The sequence below is a fragment of the Manihot esculenta genome, chromosome 11 (genome assembly GCF_001659605.2).
Source record: "Manihot esculenta cultivar AM560-2 chromosome 11, M.esculenta_v8, whole genome shotgun sequence".
Taxonomy (NCBI): domain Eukaryota; kingdom Viridiplantae; phylum Streptophyta; class Magnoliopsida; order Malpighiales; family Euphorbiaceae; genus Manihot; species Manihot esculenta.
In genome coordinates this window covers 4,550,287-4,567,086 of record NC_035171.2, presented here as the reverse complement: position 1 = coordinate 4,567,086, position 16,800 = coordinate 4,550,287, and the positions used below count along the sequence as shown (strand labels likewise).

General features: G+C 25.6%; 2 protein-coding genes and 1 long non-coding RNA gene across 8 annotated transcripts; all 3 read right to left on the bottom strand.

Annotated features, from left to right (window-relative positions):
• Positions 1 to 961: 961 nt before the first annotated feature.
• LOC110625784 (proline-rich receptor-like protein kinase PERK3) lies at positions 962 to 4,472 on the bottom strand. Of its 6 annotated transcripts, none has more exons than XR_006352424.1 (5): positions 4,316 to 4,472; positions 3,858 to 4,202; positions 3,705 to 3,788; positions 2,960 to 3,039; positions 962 to 1,278 (listed from the first exon to the last, which is right to left on the bottom strand). XR_006352424.1 is itself a non-coding variant. In XM_021771426.2 (4 exons), the coding sequence occupies exons 1-3, from the start codon at positions 4,365 to 4,367 to the stop codon at positions 3,727 to 3,729; spliced, it is 459 nt and encodes a 152-aa protein (XP_021627118.1). In that variant the 5' UTR covers positions 4,368 to 4,472; the 3' UTR covers positions 2,752 to 3,039; positions 3,705 to 3,726. The 6 variants fall into 6 exon arrangements, 2 of the variants coding, with proteins under 2 accessions (XP_021627118.1, XP_043817306.1); XR_006352425.1 differs by lacking the exon at positions 962 to 1,278 and adding an exon at positions 2,709 to 2,771; XR_002489609.2 differs by lacking the exon at positions 962 to 1,278 and adding an exon at positions 2,715 to 2,771 and having other exon boundaries at positions 2,960 to 3,032.
• Positions 4,473 to 5,563: 1,091 nt separating this feature from the next.
• LOC110626697 lies at positions 5,564 to 6,963 on the bottom strand. Its single transcript, XR_006352427.1, has 5 exons — positions 6,913 to 6,963; positions 6,573 to 6,649; positions 6,313 to 6,472; positions 6,006 to 6,188; positions 5,564 to 5,840 (listed from the first exon to the last, which is right to left on the bottom strand). It is a non-coding gene; the product is annotated as an uncharacterized LOC110626697 (long non-coding RNA).
• Positions 6,964 to 6,983: 20 nt separating this feature from the next.
• LOC122721279 (proline-rich receptor-like protein kinase PERK15) lies at positions 6,984 to 7,646 on the bottom strand. Its single transcript, XM_043961899.1, has 2 exons — positions 7,262 to 7,646; positions 6,984 to 7,174 (listed from the first exon to the last, which is right to left on the bottom strand). Exons 1-2 carry the CDS (start codon positions 7,641 to 7,643, stop codon positions 6,984 to 6,986), a joined length of 573 nt encoding a protein of 190 aa, XP_043817834.1. The 5' UTR covers positions 7,644 to 7,646.
• Between the last annotated feature and the right edge of the window lie 9,154 nt (positions 7,647 to 16,800).

Genomic DNA, 16,800 nt, shown 5'->3' with positions numbered 1-16,800 from the left:
AATTTATGATTTTTCATATTTATATTCTAATTTTAAAATTTTGTACAATAAAATTAATCTTTTCATATTTATTTTAATTTTAACTATTAATCTCAATCAAAATAAAATTAATATTTTCACATTTATCTTAATTTTAACTATTAATCTCAATCAAAATAAAATTAATATTTTCACATTTATCTTAATTTTAACTATTAATCTCAATCAATTTTGATAAAAAAAATTTTAATCTATATATCATGTCACATATTTTTTGAAAGATTTATTGAATAAAAAATTTAAATATTTATATTAATTCATATTTATATCTAAAATTTTAAATTTTAAATAATAAAATTAAACATTTTTTCAATTTATCACTATTATAATTAGGAGAATTAAATTAATTTTAAAAAAATTAACAGTAAATTATAACATAGTTCCTAAAATTTTATTTAATTAATAGCACAAATCTTGCCCTCTAAGAGTCCCTTGAAATTTGACGAAATTGGTTATTGAGCGAGAAATAACCTGTTGCATTTGCTAATTCATTATACGCCTATAAATGTCAGATGCACTTCTTGCCACCGCTAGTTGCTTCAGCCCAAAACCCTTATAATTCTTCTCATGCAATGAGCCAGATTCTTCAATTTAATCAACCTTTTTTCAAAGTATGAGCTAGATTCATCATCTAAGCAAACCATGACATGCAGTTAGTGTATATATCTATTTTGTGGAACCATTGTATATTCATAGAGGACAAATAAAGACAACAATTTTCCAACTGATCTCGTGAGCTTGAAAAAAAGTTCAGGGTAAAAATTTACTAGTGGATTCCATAATAGATTCCAGGTACAAATTTATCAGTAAGACTTTTAAAAATAGATCATATTATTCACCGATGAATTTTTATTAAATTATCAACGAAAAAAATATATGAATAAAAAGAGAATTATTTTTAAGATCGGTCATATTCAATATAGAAAATAAAATAATAAGTTATCCATTAAAGAAAATAATAAAAAGAGAAAAGCTTAAAATGATAAGGAGAACTCTGGTCTATGAAAAATAAGAAGGGAAAGGTTTAAGGTTTTTATTGAATGTAACATATTCATCTTCTCCTAATGACGATGGGTTTGGGAAAACGATCCATCTCATCAAATGAAGTTTCTGGAATGATGTTGGAGGAACCATAACTTGTTGCTTTTGTTGCTCGTCGACTGGCATGTCCACGATCTCGTGTGCCATAATTATTAGTTTCTTGAAAGATAAAAGGTTTGGGATTTGGCTTAGGCTCGTCTGCTTCCCAAAAAAACAAAAAAAAAATTAGTGCAGCTCTATAAGGAGAAATATTATTTGTGGAACTAGATTTTTGTTTTCTTAATATAATTTATAACTCTGAAAGAAAATTGAGGGAAAAACATCAAATCGATCTTGAATCATTTAAGCTAGTAATATATATTGTATCCTAGCTAAATACTTTATGCAAAATCTTAATAAAGATTATTTTTTATTTATCTAATTTTAAATTATAATAATTAACTTACATATTGATTCCTAATTAATAAATTAAATATTTAAAATTTAAAATATATTTTTAATTCTAAAAAACTCTTAACAAATTTAAATGTAAATGTAATTACATATTCATTTTTAAGAAATGTTAGTTTTTAATTTTGCATCCTTCATACTAGGGAACAAAGGAGGTTTTCGGTTGATAAATGATTTTCTTTATTGTTTCATATGATGATTAAAATTAATTAATAAGATAAATCATAACCCTATAAGTAATTATATTCTTCTAATTCAAATAAAATTATATGTTTAATCTTGAAACTATTCAATCCTATAAATATTAACTATATGATTTAATTCAATATTTGACAAAATTAACGATTAAGAAATTATGTATGAACTTTTAGATTTATGCTTTAAAGCTTTAAGGTAAAAATATTCATCATTGTTTTTACATTTGTTTGAATAATTATAAGATACAAATTATATTTCATTAATATTTATAAATTTTGACTAAAAAAACTAATTTATTCTACATTTCAAATTAAAAAAATTAATATTTATGCAGTTGAAAATTAACATTTATTTCTAATGTTAAGATATGACAGAAATTAAATGAAAAATAATTTAGGCATCAATTAAATCAAGCTTTAGTATAAATATGCATATAATTTCTAATAAATTAACATAAAAGAGCATAGAATAATACTCCATTCCAATTCATGATCGTATAATTCTTCTGAAGGCGATTTTTCTTCGAGAACTAGATATATCTACATAGCATGCCAATAAAATAATTACAAACTTAAAAATAATATATATAGTTTTGAGATTAGTTATGTGAAAAATTTTACCTTTTCCATTGTTGGACGAGAATTTGGAGGTTGATTTAGACAAGAATTAACACAAGAAATCATTCGATACATTTGTTAATGGTCAAAAGATTGTAAATTGAAATCTATAAAATTGGTATATCTTCCCTCCAAAGCCTTTTTAATTAGATAATTTGCCTACAAAATATTAATTAAAAAAATTATTTATTAATAAATCATAAATGCATTGAATTAAAATCTAAATAATTCCAATTGAAATCTAAATTCAAAATTTTTATATCATAGTTTTATTAAAACAAATAGAGTCATACCCAAGTAACAATGTCAATGCCGTTGTCTATAGGTTTTCTTCCCGTAATCAATTCTAAAAGTGTAACTCCAAAAGAATAAATATCAGATTTATCAGAATATTTCTCCAATTTTATTGTTAGTGGATCTTCATAACTGCAAAAGAATTTACTAAAATTATTAATACTATCAAATTAAGGACTACTTATATTTTTTATGTATTATTTTATCTATTTTAATATTTATTTTATTTTAAACTATTCTAAGAGAAGATAATAATGGTATTGAAAAAATAGAAAATAATAGCAATGCAATTAAATGATAGAAAGAAAATTATATCTTACACATGGGTTCCCATAACTGATGATTTGGATATGTGAGTAGCACCGTCGGTAAAAAATTGAGCAAGTCCAAAATCTGTTATCTAAACAAATTATTTAAGTTAATTAATAAATTTATTATGCCATTTATATACATATCTTAATTTAAAATTAAAGTTATTTTTCTCTATGAATATACTTTTACACTTTTTATTTGGTAAATTACACAATTTTCCGTACTTCAATCAAGTTTATTAAGAAAATATTAAATCATGAAAAAACAAAAGACAAGAAACCTACTAAGGTTGATTTATTATTTTTTTATAAGCAATAAATTTTATTAAAACAAGCCAAAATGGCCAAACCAAAAAAAATTAGAATCTAGATTTATTAATTAATTACAAAAATTAAATTATATAATTAAGGAGTTGACATAATTTTTTAATATTATTTAAAAATAAAATTTCGATATTGAATGATGAAAGTTCTACTATACAAATGTGATGATATAAATAAAATATTTATTTTATAGATGATATAAATAAAATGTTTATTTGTTATAAAATTATCTTACTTTAGGTTCAAAATCTTCGTCAAGAAAAATATTATCCGGCTTGATATCTAAATGAATAATTTTAGGTTTACCTGAAAATAATATAAAATATAAATATTTGAGAGAAAAGAAATTATCAATATAAACAAAAATAAATAAATTCACACTCAAAGGTTAAAATCCTGCAAGTAAGAATATGTAGTAGTATATACTCACAGTGTTCATGTAAATATTCCAATCATTTTGCAGAAGCTATAGCGATCTTCATTCTTTTTTTCCAATCCAAAACATCCCCACTTCCTACAATAGCATTTGTAATTTGCAAGATTATTCATGTCATAAAAGTAAAAGAAAGGATATGGGACTCACCGTGTAATTTAGATCTTAAGGATCCATTTGGAAAATAGTTTAAAATAAGCAACCTATTGGCTCCATCAATGCAGTAACCAACTAGTTCAACGAGATTTTTGTGACTGATGCTTTTGACGACCATAATCTCCCTCTCCAAACCTCCTTCAGACTGTACATCTGGAAAATCAAGTCTTTTGATAGCACGAATCTCACCATCTAAGAATGCCTTGAAAACATGACCAAAACCACCTCGACCAATTAGATTATTGAGCGAGAAATGACCGGTTACCCTTGCTAGTTCACCGTATGAATATGACTTTGGCCCAATAGTCTTCTCTGGAGATGAGCCAGATTCATTCTGATCTGTGCTTAGTGAGCAATCAATAAACAACATGCCTCAATTAGTTAGATGAAATGAAATCTCCATGAAACTATTACTATTTGGCACAACAGTTTCAGCTAAAAACAATTAATACCTCTAGTTTCAATCCGGTGATCTTCCCCGTTCATCCCCAAGCGATTGGCCATCAGAAGTTGCAGACTTGTGCAACCACGGCCAGAGGTTTTTTGCAAGTATATATAATAGAGTTCTTATGGAGTGTGAATGCGAATGGTCAGAGATAAAGAGGGAGATGTAAGAAGGATGAAGGAAGACAGTTAGGACCTTCGTTTTCATTTTTTTTTTTTAATAAAAAAATAAAAAAAAAAATTAACGTTGACGTTGAGCGTAGAATTCGCAGCATGTGGCCTTCGGTTAACATCATTTTGTGTAATGCATATTATAAGTTTATTAATGAGTTTCTCTTTATTCTAAGTTCCAATGAATTTTTTTTTTTTTTTTTTGAAATTATCCAATGAAAGTATCCACTTATTTTGAATAACTATTTATCACTGGTTTTATATATAAAAAAAATTAATATAAAAATAATAACAAAGTTATTTAATATTAAAATGGCATTGATATATATGATCTAATCTACATATTATAAATATTACGAATAGTAATAAATTTTATCATATTTTATAATTATTTATAAATTAAAATTTTAACTAATAATAAATTTATAATAAATATAATATGAGTATTTTAAATAATTTTATTAATTACTTGTCACCCCTTTCACTCATATGTAGTATAAACTAAAAAATAATAAAATTCAATATAAATTTATTATAGATAATAATTCAATAAAATTAATATTTGATTGAATAATTTTTATTTTATTTCTAAATGTAATATATTATAAAATTTTACTTTTTTTTAGTACATTACTTTTTATTCATATTATTATAAATATTTTAATACTTTTTTTTATAAATTTTGCTTAATTAAAAAGAAAAAATATTTTTTTATGAAACCGTTATAATTTTAATCCGTAGAATCACATTTTTTTTAAAAAAAAAGAATTATAATAAAAATAATTCTAAGAATTTAAACAGAAAAATTAAGAATTTTAAATTTATATGAATTCTACAATTAATTTAATTAATAAAATTTAAATTTCATTAATTTGAAATTTTTAAAAAATTTTGAATTATCTATCTAATAAAATTATTATTTATTATTAAATTTAATTCATATAAATTTTTAACTAAAATTATTTATTAAATTATTACCAACCATACCTATGTGTATATATATATGTTGCATATTATCTCTTTGTTTTAAAATAATACGTAATGGATATTATGTATTCTGCCAATATATATATATATATGAAAAATTATTCAATATCAATCATTATTAATATTTTAAAAAAATTCAGCAAGGAACACATTCTTATTATTTAATTGATCCCTTAGAAAAGCACGTGCATTTAGCAAGAACACACTTTTTTGTTACAAGGCGAGGATAATTCATGTATTGGATAGAGCTCAAGAGCTGGAGGTTCCCTGAGCTTGAGGAAATGGAGCGTAAGGTGACCCATTGTATAGGTACTTGCAATCACTTCTCACCCATATAGTTTTGGGTTCCATATCTCCATTTAGTACTTTAACTATCTGCATCACAAAATCACATGCAGTCACTCTCCCAATTTTTAATCAACATATGCAAAATTATCAAATAATTTTTACGTACTTTTTAAATTATATTTCATATATTTTTACTGATAATCACATGCAAAGCATAATCCAAAAATAACTGGTTTGGTTTTGTGAATTTACCTTGCACATATGTGGGCGTAACTTGGCAGGTTTATATACACAAGCAGCAGCACAATAAATGAGTCGTTTCATATCATTTTCCTCAAAATTATTCGGTAATTTGGAATCAAAAAATTCTTTACAATTTTCAGCATGCAAATCTTGATACTCAGCATCCAAAATTTGTTTCAGTAGAGGCACGGCCTGGGAATGATCAAAATAGATGTACAGAGGTCAGTTAAGCATTCCATCAGGGAAAAAAAAATAAAAAACAAAAAACCTTTGAATATCGAAAATACAAAATATCAAATTCTTTATTTTCAAGTACCCAAATAGTTAAGAAAATATATTCCCTGCGTTCCCTCTCAAAAACGGCTAATTTTCCCGTAATCAGCTCTAAAAGCACAACACCGAAAGAAAATACATCAGACTTATCAGTGAGCCTCTTATTTTAGCCATCTTCGGTGCAATGCTCGGGGGCGAGATAACTGCACTTAAAGAAAGCGTTCATCAGATGAGAACTACCAATTCAACCAATTTTCTTTGAGAAAGAAGAAAATTTCGCAAGCAAATGAGAACGAATCATACTCTGGAGTTCCCATTGAGATAGTGGAAACGTGAGTTTCTGAATCCGCAAATTCTTTGGAAATTCCAAAATCTCTAATCTAAAGGGAAAAAAGTTGATAGAAGTAATTTATTGTGTCATTCAAATTAATTTATAACTAATAAGTTAAATTTAAATTCCAAGTTAATATTTTAAATCAAGATTTTGAAACGACTCTTATTTATAATTAAAATTACTTGTAATTAATTAAAACAGTTAAATAGTTATAAATGTAAATTTTATTTACATTTTTAATATTAACTATAAAATGTTTAGCTGTTGAATTATTTTTTATAAATCTCTTATGTGATTCTATCATCATACCTTAGGATTAAATTCATCATCGAGAAGAATATTGTCACTTTTAATATCTCCGTGGATAATTCCTGGTTTACCTAAAAATGCATAAAATTAAAAAGTATAAATTGCAATATAGAAAAACTTGAAAAAAAAAAAAAACTAAATAAAGTTAAAATCTCACAGTCTTCATGCAAATATGCCAATCCTTCTGCTATACCCAAAGCAATCTTCATTCTGGTTGGCCAATCGATCGGGGCGGTCACCATTGTCTGCTGTCTTCTTCCCACTTGTGTAACCGAACAAGATGGCTTAATCATTTAGCTCTCATGATAAATAAATTATAAATCCAATGAGAAAATTTAAGAATACTCACCATAGAGATGAGATTTCAAGCTCTTGTTGGAAACGAACTCGTAAACAATCAATCGATCAGCTTCTTCGCTGCAGTATCCGACGACCTCCACAATATTCGGGTGACGAGTGCGGCTAATGGTTTTAAACTCATTCTCAAATAGGAGTTCCAATTGCTGTTTCTCAGGATCTGAATTATATTGAAGCCTCTTAATCGCAACTTGTTTACCATTGGGAAGTGTTCCTTTATAAACTTGACCAGAACCGCCCTGTCCAACGCGGTTGTTGTTGGAGAAATCACCTGTTGCTTTTGCTAGCTCTTCAAAGCTGTACTTGCGAACACCTGGATCAAATGCTAATTTTGTTATTCTGCAATTTTGTGGGTTGGCATTGATATCAAACATAAATTCCACACGTACGTGAAAAAAAAATTTAAAAATTTAGATAAAATTAAATAAAACGTAAAGAAATAAATACGAGTACTAAAAATTATTTAATTAATAATTCAATAAATAAGTTTTTTTACAAAATATACCCATTCATATAATATAAAAAAAATCAAATGGAAATATATTTTTTACAAGTAAAAATATTAAAAATTGATAAAATTTTATAAAATAATTTATTTTAAAAATTTAAAATCAAACGGACACTACACTGGACCATTAATTTAAATTGGTTGATTCTAGTCCAATTTTAATTCCGATTAAGAGGGAAGCTTTTAATTGGTCCTTCTGATTAAAATTTCAATCAAATTCAAAAATTAAAATCAATTAATTCATTTATCTTAGAATTTGACCGATCATTTCAATTCAATTTACAGCTTCAATAAATCTAATTTTAAGTTAATAATTCGTTATGAACTAAAAGATGTAGTATGGCAAATATAAAAAAATTTAGTAATTTTATTTTTTTATTTTATGTAAAAAAATTTCATTTTATTTGAAATTTAATTTTTTTTTAAATGTGATTGGAAATTGAGAAAATAAAATCTGAAATCTCTCAGATTTATTCGGATATACTTACCATTAAACTAAATCTGAGAGTGAACTTGAAATTCAATTTTTAAAGATTGATTTTAGTTAATAGTTAATATAATTTTAATTCTGGAACGATCTTTGTACTTCCTAAATGGGATTAGTAATATGTTTTAACTATTAACCATTTTAAATGAAATGAAAACAAATTTAAAATTTATTTAACCCAGTTTTAACTTAGCAATTACAAAGTTTTTCAATGGTTATAATTGCTTTTTTTTTTTTAATTAATGAATTAATTATATAGTTAAATATCATAAACTTTTAAAGTATACTAATGAGATAGGACATACCCAACATACCCAATTTAACGATATCAACGCTATTTTCTACGAGTCTCCTACTAGTAATTAATTATAAAAATATAACACCAAATGAATAGACATTTAATTTGTCAGAATATTTTTCATTTTCTATTGCGAATGGATCCACATAGCTGCAAATGATTAAACAGTAAAATCATGTTAAGATTTAAGAAATTAAAATCTAAAGAAGCACTAATTTCCTTGTGGTTTCATATGTATTTTATTTTATTTATTCTAGAAGCAAAACATAATAATGGAACTAAAAATAAAAATTAGAGATGTAAAAATGATCTTACACTCTAGTTCCCACAGTTTTTGATTCAGAAATGTGATTTGCAGCTTTTGAAAAAAACCGGGCAAGTCCAAAATCAGCAACCTAAACAAAATTATTCAAGAAGATTAATAAATTGGGAGATTTATAATTTAGTCCCTGAGTATTGCCATTATTAATAAGTCAGTCTCTGTATTTTTAGAAACCTATTAAAACGTCATTATATTTTCTTTCCATCAACGAAATAGTCCTTCCGTCCTTTTTTCCGTTAAAATTAGATAAAGGAGGAGAGAGAAAATTTTTTAAATCCAATTTTATCCTCAAATAAAACCTCTTATTTAGTCCTTGGATATTGACATTATTAACAAGTCAGTCCCTACATTTTCAGAAATCTATTAAAATGTCATTTTCTTTTCTCACATCTATTAAAATGTCCTTATTATTTCTTTCCATCAACAAAATAGTCCCTCCTCCTCCAAAAAGAAGAAGATGATGATGATGAAGGAGAATGAGAAGAAGAAGAAGATAATGAAGGAGAATGAGAAGAAGAAGAAGATAATGAAGGAGAAGAAGAAGAAGAAGAAGAAGGAGGAGGAGGAGGAGAAGAGGAAGAAGAAGAAGAAGAAGAAGAAGGAGGAGGAGGAGGAGAAGGAGAAGAAGAAGAAGGAGGAGGAGAAGGAGAAGAAGAAGAAGAAGGAGGAGGAGGAGAAGGAGAAGAAGAAGGAGGAGGAGGAGAAGGAGAAGAAGAAGAAGAAAAAAAAGAAAAAAAAAAAGAAGAAGGAGAATAAGAAGAAGAAGAAGAAGGAGGAGGAGGAGAAGGAGAAGAAGAAAAAGAAAAAGAAGAAAAAAAGAAGAAGAAGAAGAAGAAGAAGGAGAAGAAGGAGAAGAAGAAGCAGAAAAAGCAGAAGAAAAAGAAGAAGAAGAAAAAGCAGAAGCAGAAGAAGCAAGAAGAAGAAAAGGAAGGAGGAGGAGGAGGAGGAAGAGGAAGAAAAAAAAATGAGGGTAATTTAGTTTTTTACTATATTTTTAACGGCAAAAATAGACAGAAGGACTATTTTGTTGACGGAGAGAAAAAATAAGGACGTTTTAATAGGTTTCTAAAAATATAGAGACTGACTTGTTAATAATGGCAATACTCAGGGATTAAATTATAAATCTCCCTAATAAATTTATTATGCCAAAGCATGATTTTCCGTAGTGTGTTGCAATGTAGTTATAAGAAAAAAAATTTAAATAAATTCTTGTAAAATCATTCATATGCTAAAAAATTTTAAATTTTTTAATTTTCAATAAGAGTTTTCTTTTTAAAAAAATTAATTGAATTAAATTTTTATAAAATTCTTGATTTCAAAGGGAGAGTAAAAACCCTTTTTATATTCTTCATAAATAATTTTATTTGCTTAGTTATTATCTTTTAAATTATGTATTTATATCTGATTAACTTTTGTGATTAAATTTATTATATTCTATTTTTATCAAAGATATAAAGAGTATATCTAACTTTTTATCCATTTTTTTTAATGAAATTTTCATACTATTATGAAATAGAAAATATAATTAATAAAAAGATACAAAATAATTTAAAATTTGTTACATAATATAATATATTTATTATTTTACAAATTGAATTTTATATCCTTTTAATATATTAGAAAATATATTTAATTATCATAAAAATTGGATATACACAGAAATGTATTAAAAAGTTAAATTTCATAAAAAAATAATAAGAATAATTAAATTATGAATAAATAATTAAATTATGGATGTACTTATAAATTACAAATTATCTATAAATTATTAATTAATTATAAGGTTTTTCATAGTTCAAGCTTTTAAGATCTTGTTTGGAATCAAAGATTTTATAATGATTCAATTTAATTTTTATTTTTAAAGAAAATAAAATCATATTTTACTAAAATTTATTTAAATTCTTTTATTCTAAAATGAGTTATGTCAAACAAAAGGTAAGATCGATTTCAAGTTTAGCATCCATAAAAAATTTAATTTTTAATTGTATACATATAATTGTACCAATTTTTATAGATATTAATATTAATAGTGTAAATGTGACTGATTAGGTTTATCATATATATAAGCTCATTTGATCCATGTAAGATCATTTATTATATATGGTAATTTGTAAAAATTCAGAATATGAACTGACTAATTATGATATTTATTAAATAAAGGATTATAATTCTTTATAGTCTTTTTTTAGAATTAATTAGATATTGGTTAAATTAATCGTAATAAATTATAATTTATTATACATTTGAAAGAACAAAGTAAAGCATTTATAATATCATATATGTAAAATAGTTTAATTTTTATGGTTTAAATACAGACCATAAGTTAATTTTTAAATAAATAATACTAACACATAAATGAAGATTTAACTGGACTACATTATTAATTTTTTAAAATTATAAAAATTAAATAGATTATTTTTAAAAAAGACAAAAGTAATTAATAAGTAAAGTTTACTAAATTATAATTATAACAATTCAATCTTAAATTATAAAAAGTATTATTATTAAATAGGTCTAATCATAAATAAATATAAAAAATATATTTATGATTAAATTATTATATTTTTAATTCGAATTTATTATCGAGAAAAATATTATCTAATTTAATATTTAAATATATAATTGAATGATTAATTGATATAAAAAAAATAAAAAGATTTGAAAGAAAATAAAATATTAATTTAAAGAAAGATGTAAAATAAACAGACATATTGAGAGATCATAATTAAACTTAAAGGTTAGCAAATTAGATATAATATACTCACAGAGTTCATGTAAATATTCCAGTGCACTTGCAGCCCCTTTGGCGATATCCATTCTCTTTTGCCAGTCCAAATCTTTATCACTTTCTACAAAACCATTTTTTAATATTAATTTTCATACCAGTTATGAAAATATATAGGAAGGATGAGACTCACCATGTAATTGAGAGCTCAAGGACTTGTTGCGAAAATATTTGAAAATAAATAATCTATTCGCCCCTCCCTTCAATGCAGTAACCAAGCAGTTCAATAAGATTTTTATGGCGGACGCTGCTAACAATCCTAATCTCATTCTCTAGATCTCCTTCCGACTGTAAATCTGAAAAATTTTTGAGTTTTTTAATAGCAAAGGATTTACCATTTAGCGATCCTTTATAAACTTGTCCAAAACCACCCTCGCCGAGAAGATGATTATTAGAGAAATGATTAGTTGCCCTTGCTAGTTGTTGATATGAATATTGTCTCGGCCTAATACTTTTTCTACGATTCAGTTCAGGCGATGACCTAGATTTCCAGCGAGAAGCATCACAAGTTGCACAGTCGCTAGAGCTAGACTTATGCAATCACGATCACTACAATGAAAGTCGGGTAGCTAAAATACCTCGGACAGATGTTTCCTACAATATATATAGAGAAAGCTTACAAGTGTGAAAGATATTGAGGTTGAAGCCGTGTTGTGGAGATGAGCTAATTCGGTGATGACCATCTAATTAATTAATAATATCTATCCAATGAGATAAATGCATGTTGAATTATTGATTATTAAACCTTCTAAAATTAACGTTTTATAATATATATATATAGACCAAGACCCATACGATAAAACTAAATTAAAAAAGACCTAGATTTGCTTTTAAAATATCACAATAAAATAAGCTCCATAAATTTTTATTTATTTATTTTTATTGTTTTAAAATTATTATTTATTTTTTAAAATTATAATAATATATAAATCGTATTTAATTTTATTTTATTTTTAAAATATTTTTAAAATATTTTTTAATATTTAATAAAATTTAATATATTTAATATGGATATAATTAAAAAATTATATTTTTTAATATATATAAAAATATAAAATGAATAAAAATGATAAAACGGAGAGGTGTGTATAAATAATTTTAAATATTCAGAACATTATATATAATTTTGTATTCTCCAAATATTATGTTGTCCAAATATATAAATATGAAGTCAACTTGATGAAGACTTACTACCAAATATATAAATTTTTGGTAGCAGTAACTAATTAACTTCCTATTTTATTGCTTTTATATTAGTGATTTAGTGCTTTTATGTTATCAGTTTAACGCTTCCTGTTTTAGTGTTTTTATATTAGTGGTTTAGTGCTTTTATGTTAGTAGTTGTTTCTTAGTTGATTAGTAAAGCCTATTTATGGGCTATTTATTTTTAATTTTATGGATGAGATTTCACTTTTATTTGGTCTTTTATTATACTGTAATTTTATTTTTGCTGTATTTTTGAAAAACGCTACTGACAGTGGTATCAAAGCCAAGTTTAAGCTGTAGCTTTCTTGTGCATTTTTCAAATATTGTCAATAGTATTTGATAGTCTTGTGCAACCTACAATATTTCGCTTCGATGGTCACTATGATCACTAGAGCATGTTGATGGAAAATATTCTTAGATCGAAAGAGTACTGGCAAGTTGTTTCGGATGGAGTATTGGCACCAGCAAGTGGAGCAGCAGTGACTGAAGGGCAAAAAGCAGAAATTGAAGGACTAAAGTTGAAGGATCTTAAGGCGAAAAATCATTTATTTTAGGCAACCAATCATTCAATTTTAGAGACCATTTTATGTAAAGATACTTCCAAACAACTTTGGGACTCCATGAAAAAGAAATATCAAGGCTCCGCAAGTGTAAAGCATGCACATCTTGAGATGAGATTTTGAGACTCTACAGATGAAGGATGGTAAATCTATCACAAGCTATTTTGCGAGAACTATGGAGATAAGCTATAAAACTGACGATGAAGAGGTAGAGGAAGAGAAAGAGGAAGAGGAAGAGAAAGGAGAGATCGTGGCAACAGAAATGGAAACACAAATTTCAAAATTGACGATGATCAATCACACAAAGGGAAAGGATAGTTTTAGCACTTTGACAAATCCAAAATTGAATGCTACAGATGCCATAAATTTGATCAATATTGTTCAAAATGTCGTACCAAAATGTCAAATGACAGAGAAAATAGGGAGAAGTCAAACTTTATACAAAATCATGAAGCTGAAACTCTCTTAATGACTGTTCAAACCAATGAGACAATTAACTCTGGAGTTTGATATGTTGATACAGGATGTAGCAATCATATGTGTGGTAGTAAGTCTCTCTTTTCCCATTTAGATAAAACTTTTCATTCAACTGTGAGCTTTGATGATAGTTCTAAAGTAAATGTGATGGGAAAAGGTGATATTGATATTAAAACTAAGAATGGTTTTATGGAGACCATTTCTAGTGTGTTTTATGTTCCTGATTTGAAAAGTAATTTACTTAGTGCTGGTCAATTGTAAGAGAAGGGCTATCTGATAATCATTCAAAAGAGAGCTTGTGAAATTTATGATCCTTCAAGAGAAGCTATTGTAATTATTTAAATGAGCTCAAACAGGTTGTTTCCATTGCAAATTCAAGTTGCCCAAACCCGTTTGATGGCTGAAATGAAGAATCCATCTCGGCTTTGGCATTTCTGTTACGGCCACTTGAATTTCGGTGGATTAAGAACTCTCCAATAGAAGCATATGGCGAATGATCTTCCTCAAATTACTATTCTATCTCGAGTTTATGAAGAGTGTGTGTTTGTAAACAATATTGCTCTCAATTTCCACAAGGAAAATAATAGAGAGCGAAAGATTTTTTAGAGCTGGTCCATTCCAATATATGCAGTCCAATCAATTCAACTTTCAATGGGGGTAACAAATATTTAATCACTTTCATTGATGATTTTTCTTGGAAGACTTGGATTGACTTTTTGCAGGCTAAATCAGAAGCTTTTTAAATGCGTGCATTTAAAAGCTTCAAAGTGCATGTTGAAAATGAGTAAGGGAAGGCAGTTAAAACTTTTCGTACCAATCATGGTGGAAAATATTATTTAAAGGAATTTAAACAGTTTTGTGATGAATAAAGCATTCAAAGGGAACTCACAGGCCTATTTACCATAATAAAATGGCGTATTGGAAAGGAAAAATAGAACAATCCTTAATATGGTGAGAAGATTGCTGGCTAAAGGCAATGTTCCGAAGAACTTTTGCCCTAAGGCAATTAATTGGAGTATCCATGTACTGAATAGAAGTCTAATATTTTCAATACAGAAAATGACTCCGGAGGAAATATGGAGTGGAAGAAAACCAGCTGTTGATCATTGTTGAATTTTCAGTTGCATCAAATATGCATATATATCTAATGAGAAAAGGAAAAAGTTAGATGATAAGGGTGAAAAATATGTCTTTCTTAGCTTAAGTGAAGTCTCTAAAACTTATAAGTTATTAAATTCAGACACTAAAAAAATTGTGATCAGTAGAGATGTGAGTTTTTATGAAGAAAACACATGGAATTAGGCTAAAAATGAGTCATAACAGCAACCTATATCAGTCTTCTTTAAAGAAATAGAGAACCAAAATGACCAACTTGTACAAATCAGAATCTGACTTGCAACATCAAATTGCTGGTCACCGGAAATCCAACCTATTGAAAGAGGTCAGCCTCATTCTACTAGGAAATCAACTTGGTTAACAGACTATGTAAATCGCAATATAATGTTGAGTGTTCTAAGACGGTTAAGTTTACTCCTTTTATCATTTTATCATCCGTGTTAAATTTATCTAATCTTACTTTAAATTTAAATTTTGTGAGTAAACTTATTAAATACTTAAACTATTGTGTCTCTTTTTTCTTTGATCATCGTTTTTTTCAAAGTTTTATGATAAAAAAGATTATTGGTAAATGCCATGTATCTGATGGTCTATACGTTTTGGATATATGGGTGTCTCAATAAATTGCTTGTTCTAGTGTAATCTCCACCTATAGTTATGAAAATAATTATATTACACATATCTTTAATGAATAGATCCCATCTTTATAAATTAGCATAATGTTAAAAATTAAAAACATAATATGGATTTTGATGATTTAATTAATAATGAAATTTATTTGTATTGTTATTCAAAATAAATGCAAAAGAGTAATTAAACAATTTAATAACTTGGTGGGATACTTTGACTAAAAATTTTGATTTGGAATTTTATAAGAAAAATTGAGATCTTTTTATCCGTATTGCAACTTCGATACCACTTAACCATAAAAACTTTATTTTTTATTCTTTATCAATAAAATTAATAACTGTATAATTAAAATGGGTGTCAACTAGTTTATCTAATAAAAAAAGTCTATTGAATAAAAAGATGTAAAAATTTATGACTTTTCATATTTATATTCTAATTTTAAAATTTTGTACAATAAAATTAATCTTTTCACATTTATCTTAATTTTACCTATTAATCTCAATCAATTTTGATAAAAAAAATTTTAATTTATATGTCATGTCATATATTTTTGAAAGGTCTATTGAACAAAAAATTTAAATATTTATATTAATTCATATTTATATTCAAAACTTTAAATTTTAAATAATAAATTTAAATATTTTTTCAATTTATCACTATTATAATTAGAAGAATTAAATTAATTTTTAAAAAATTAACAGTAAAATATAATATAATCCCTAAAATTTTATTTAATTAATAGCTCAAATTCTTAAAATTTTTGGTAATCAGTTCCAAAAGCCTAACACCAAAAAAATAAACACCAGATTTATCAAAATACTATTTCAATTTTATTGATAATGAATCTTCATAACTGTAATTAAATTAGCGCAATTAAAGTTTGTATTAATTTAAAAAAAAACTAATATCTTCAAATAAGGAGTCCTAATAAAAATTTACATGTCTGACATTTAAAAATAGATCGTATTATTCACTAATAGTTTATTATTGGATTATTAATGAAAAAAAATCTTTTGAAATTCATGCAATAATGTTTGATGATGAAATTAAATAAAAGAGGATTATTTTTTTAAATTTGCTCATATTTAATATAGAGAATAATGTAATAAGTTATCGATTAAAGAAAATAATAAAAAGAGAAA

What these genes read in the sequence shown, in the direction of transcription:
- LOC110625784 (XM_021771426.2), bottom strand. Translation starts at nt 4,367, where the DNA reads ATGGCCAATCGCTTGGGGATGAACGGGGAAGATCACCGGATTGAAACT. An exon ending in TCACCGGATTGAAACTAGAG is followed by an intron (nt 4,203 to 4,315) that starts GTATTAATTGTT and finishes CACTAAGCACAG; the next exon opens with ATCAGAATGAATCTGGCTCA. An exon ending in CTTAAGATCTAAATTACACG is followed by an intron (nt 3,789 to 3,857) that starts GTGAGTCCCATA and finishes ATGCTATTGTAG; the next exon opens with GAAGTGGGGATGTTTTGGAT.
- LOC122721279 (XM_043961899.1), bottom strand. Translation starts at nt 7,643, where the DNA reads ATGTTTGATATCAATGCCAACCCACAAAATTGCAGAATAACAAAATTA. An exon ending in CTTGAAATCTCATCTCTATG is followed by an intron (nt 7,175 to 7,261) that starts GTGAGTATTCTT and finishes CGGTTACACAAG; the next exon opens with TGGGAAGAAGACAGCAGACA.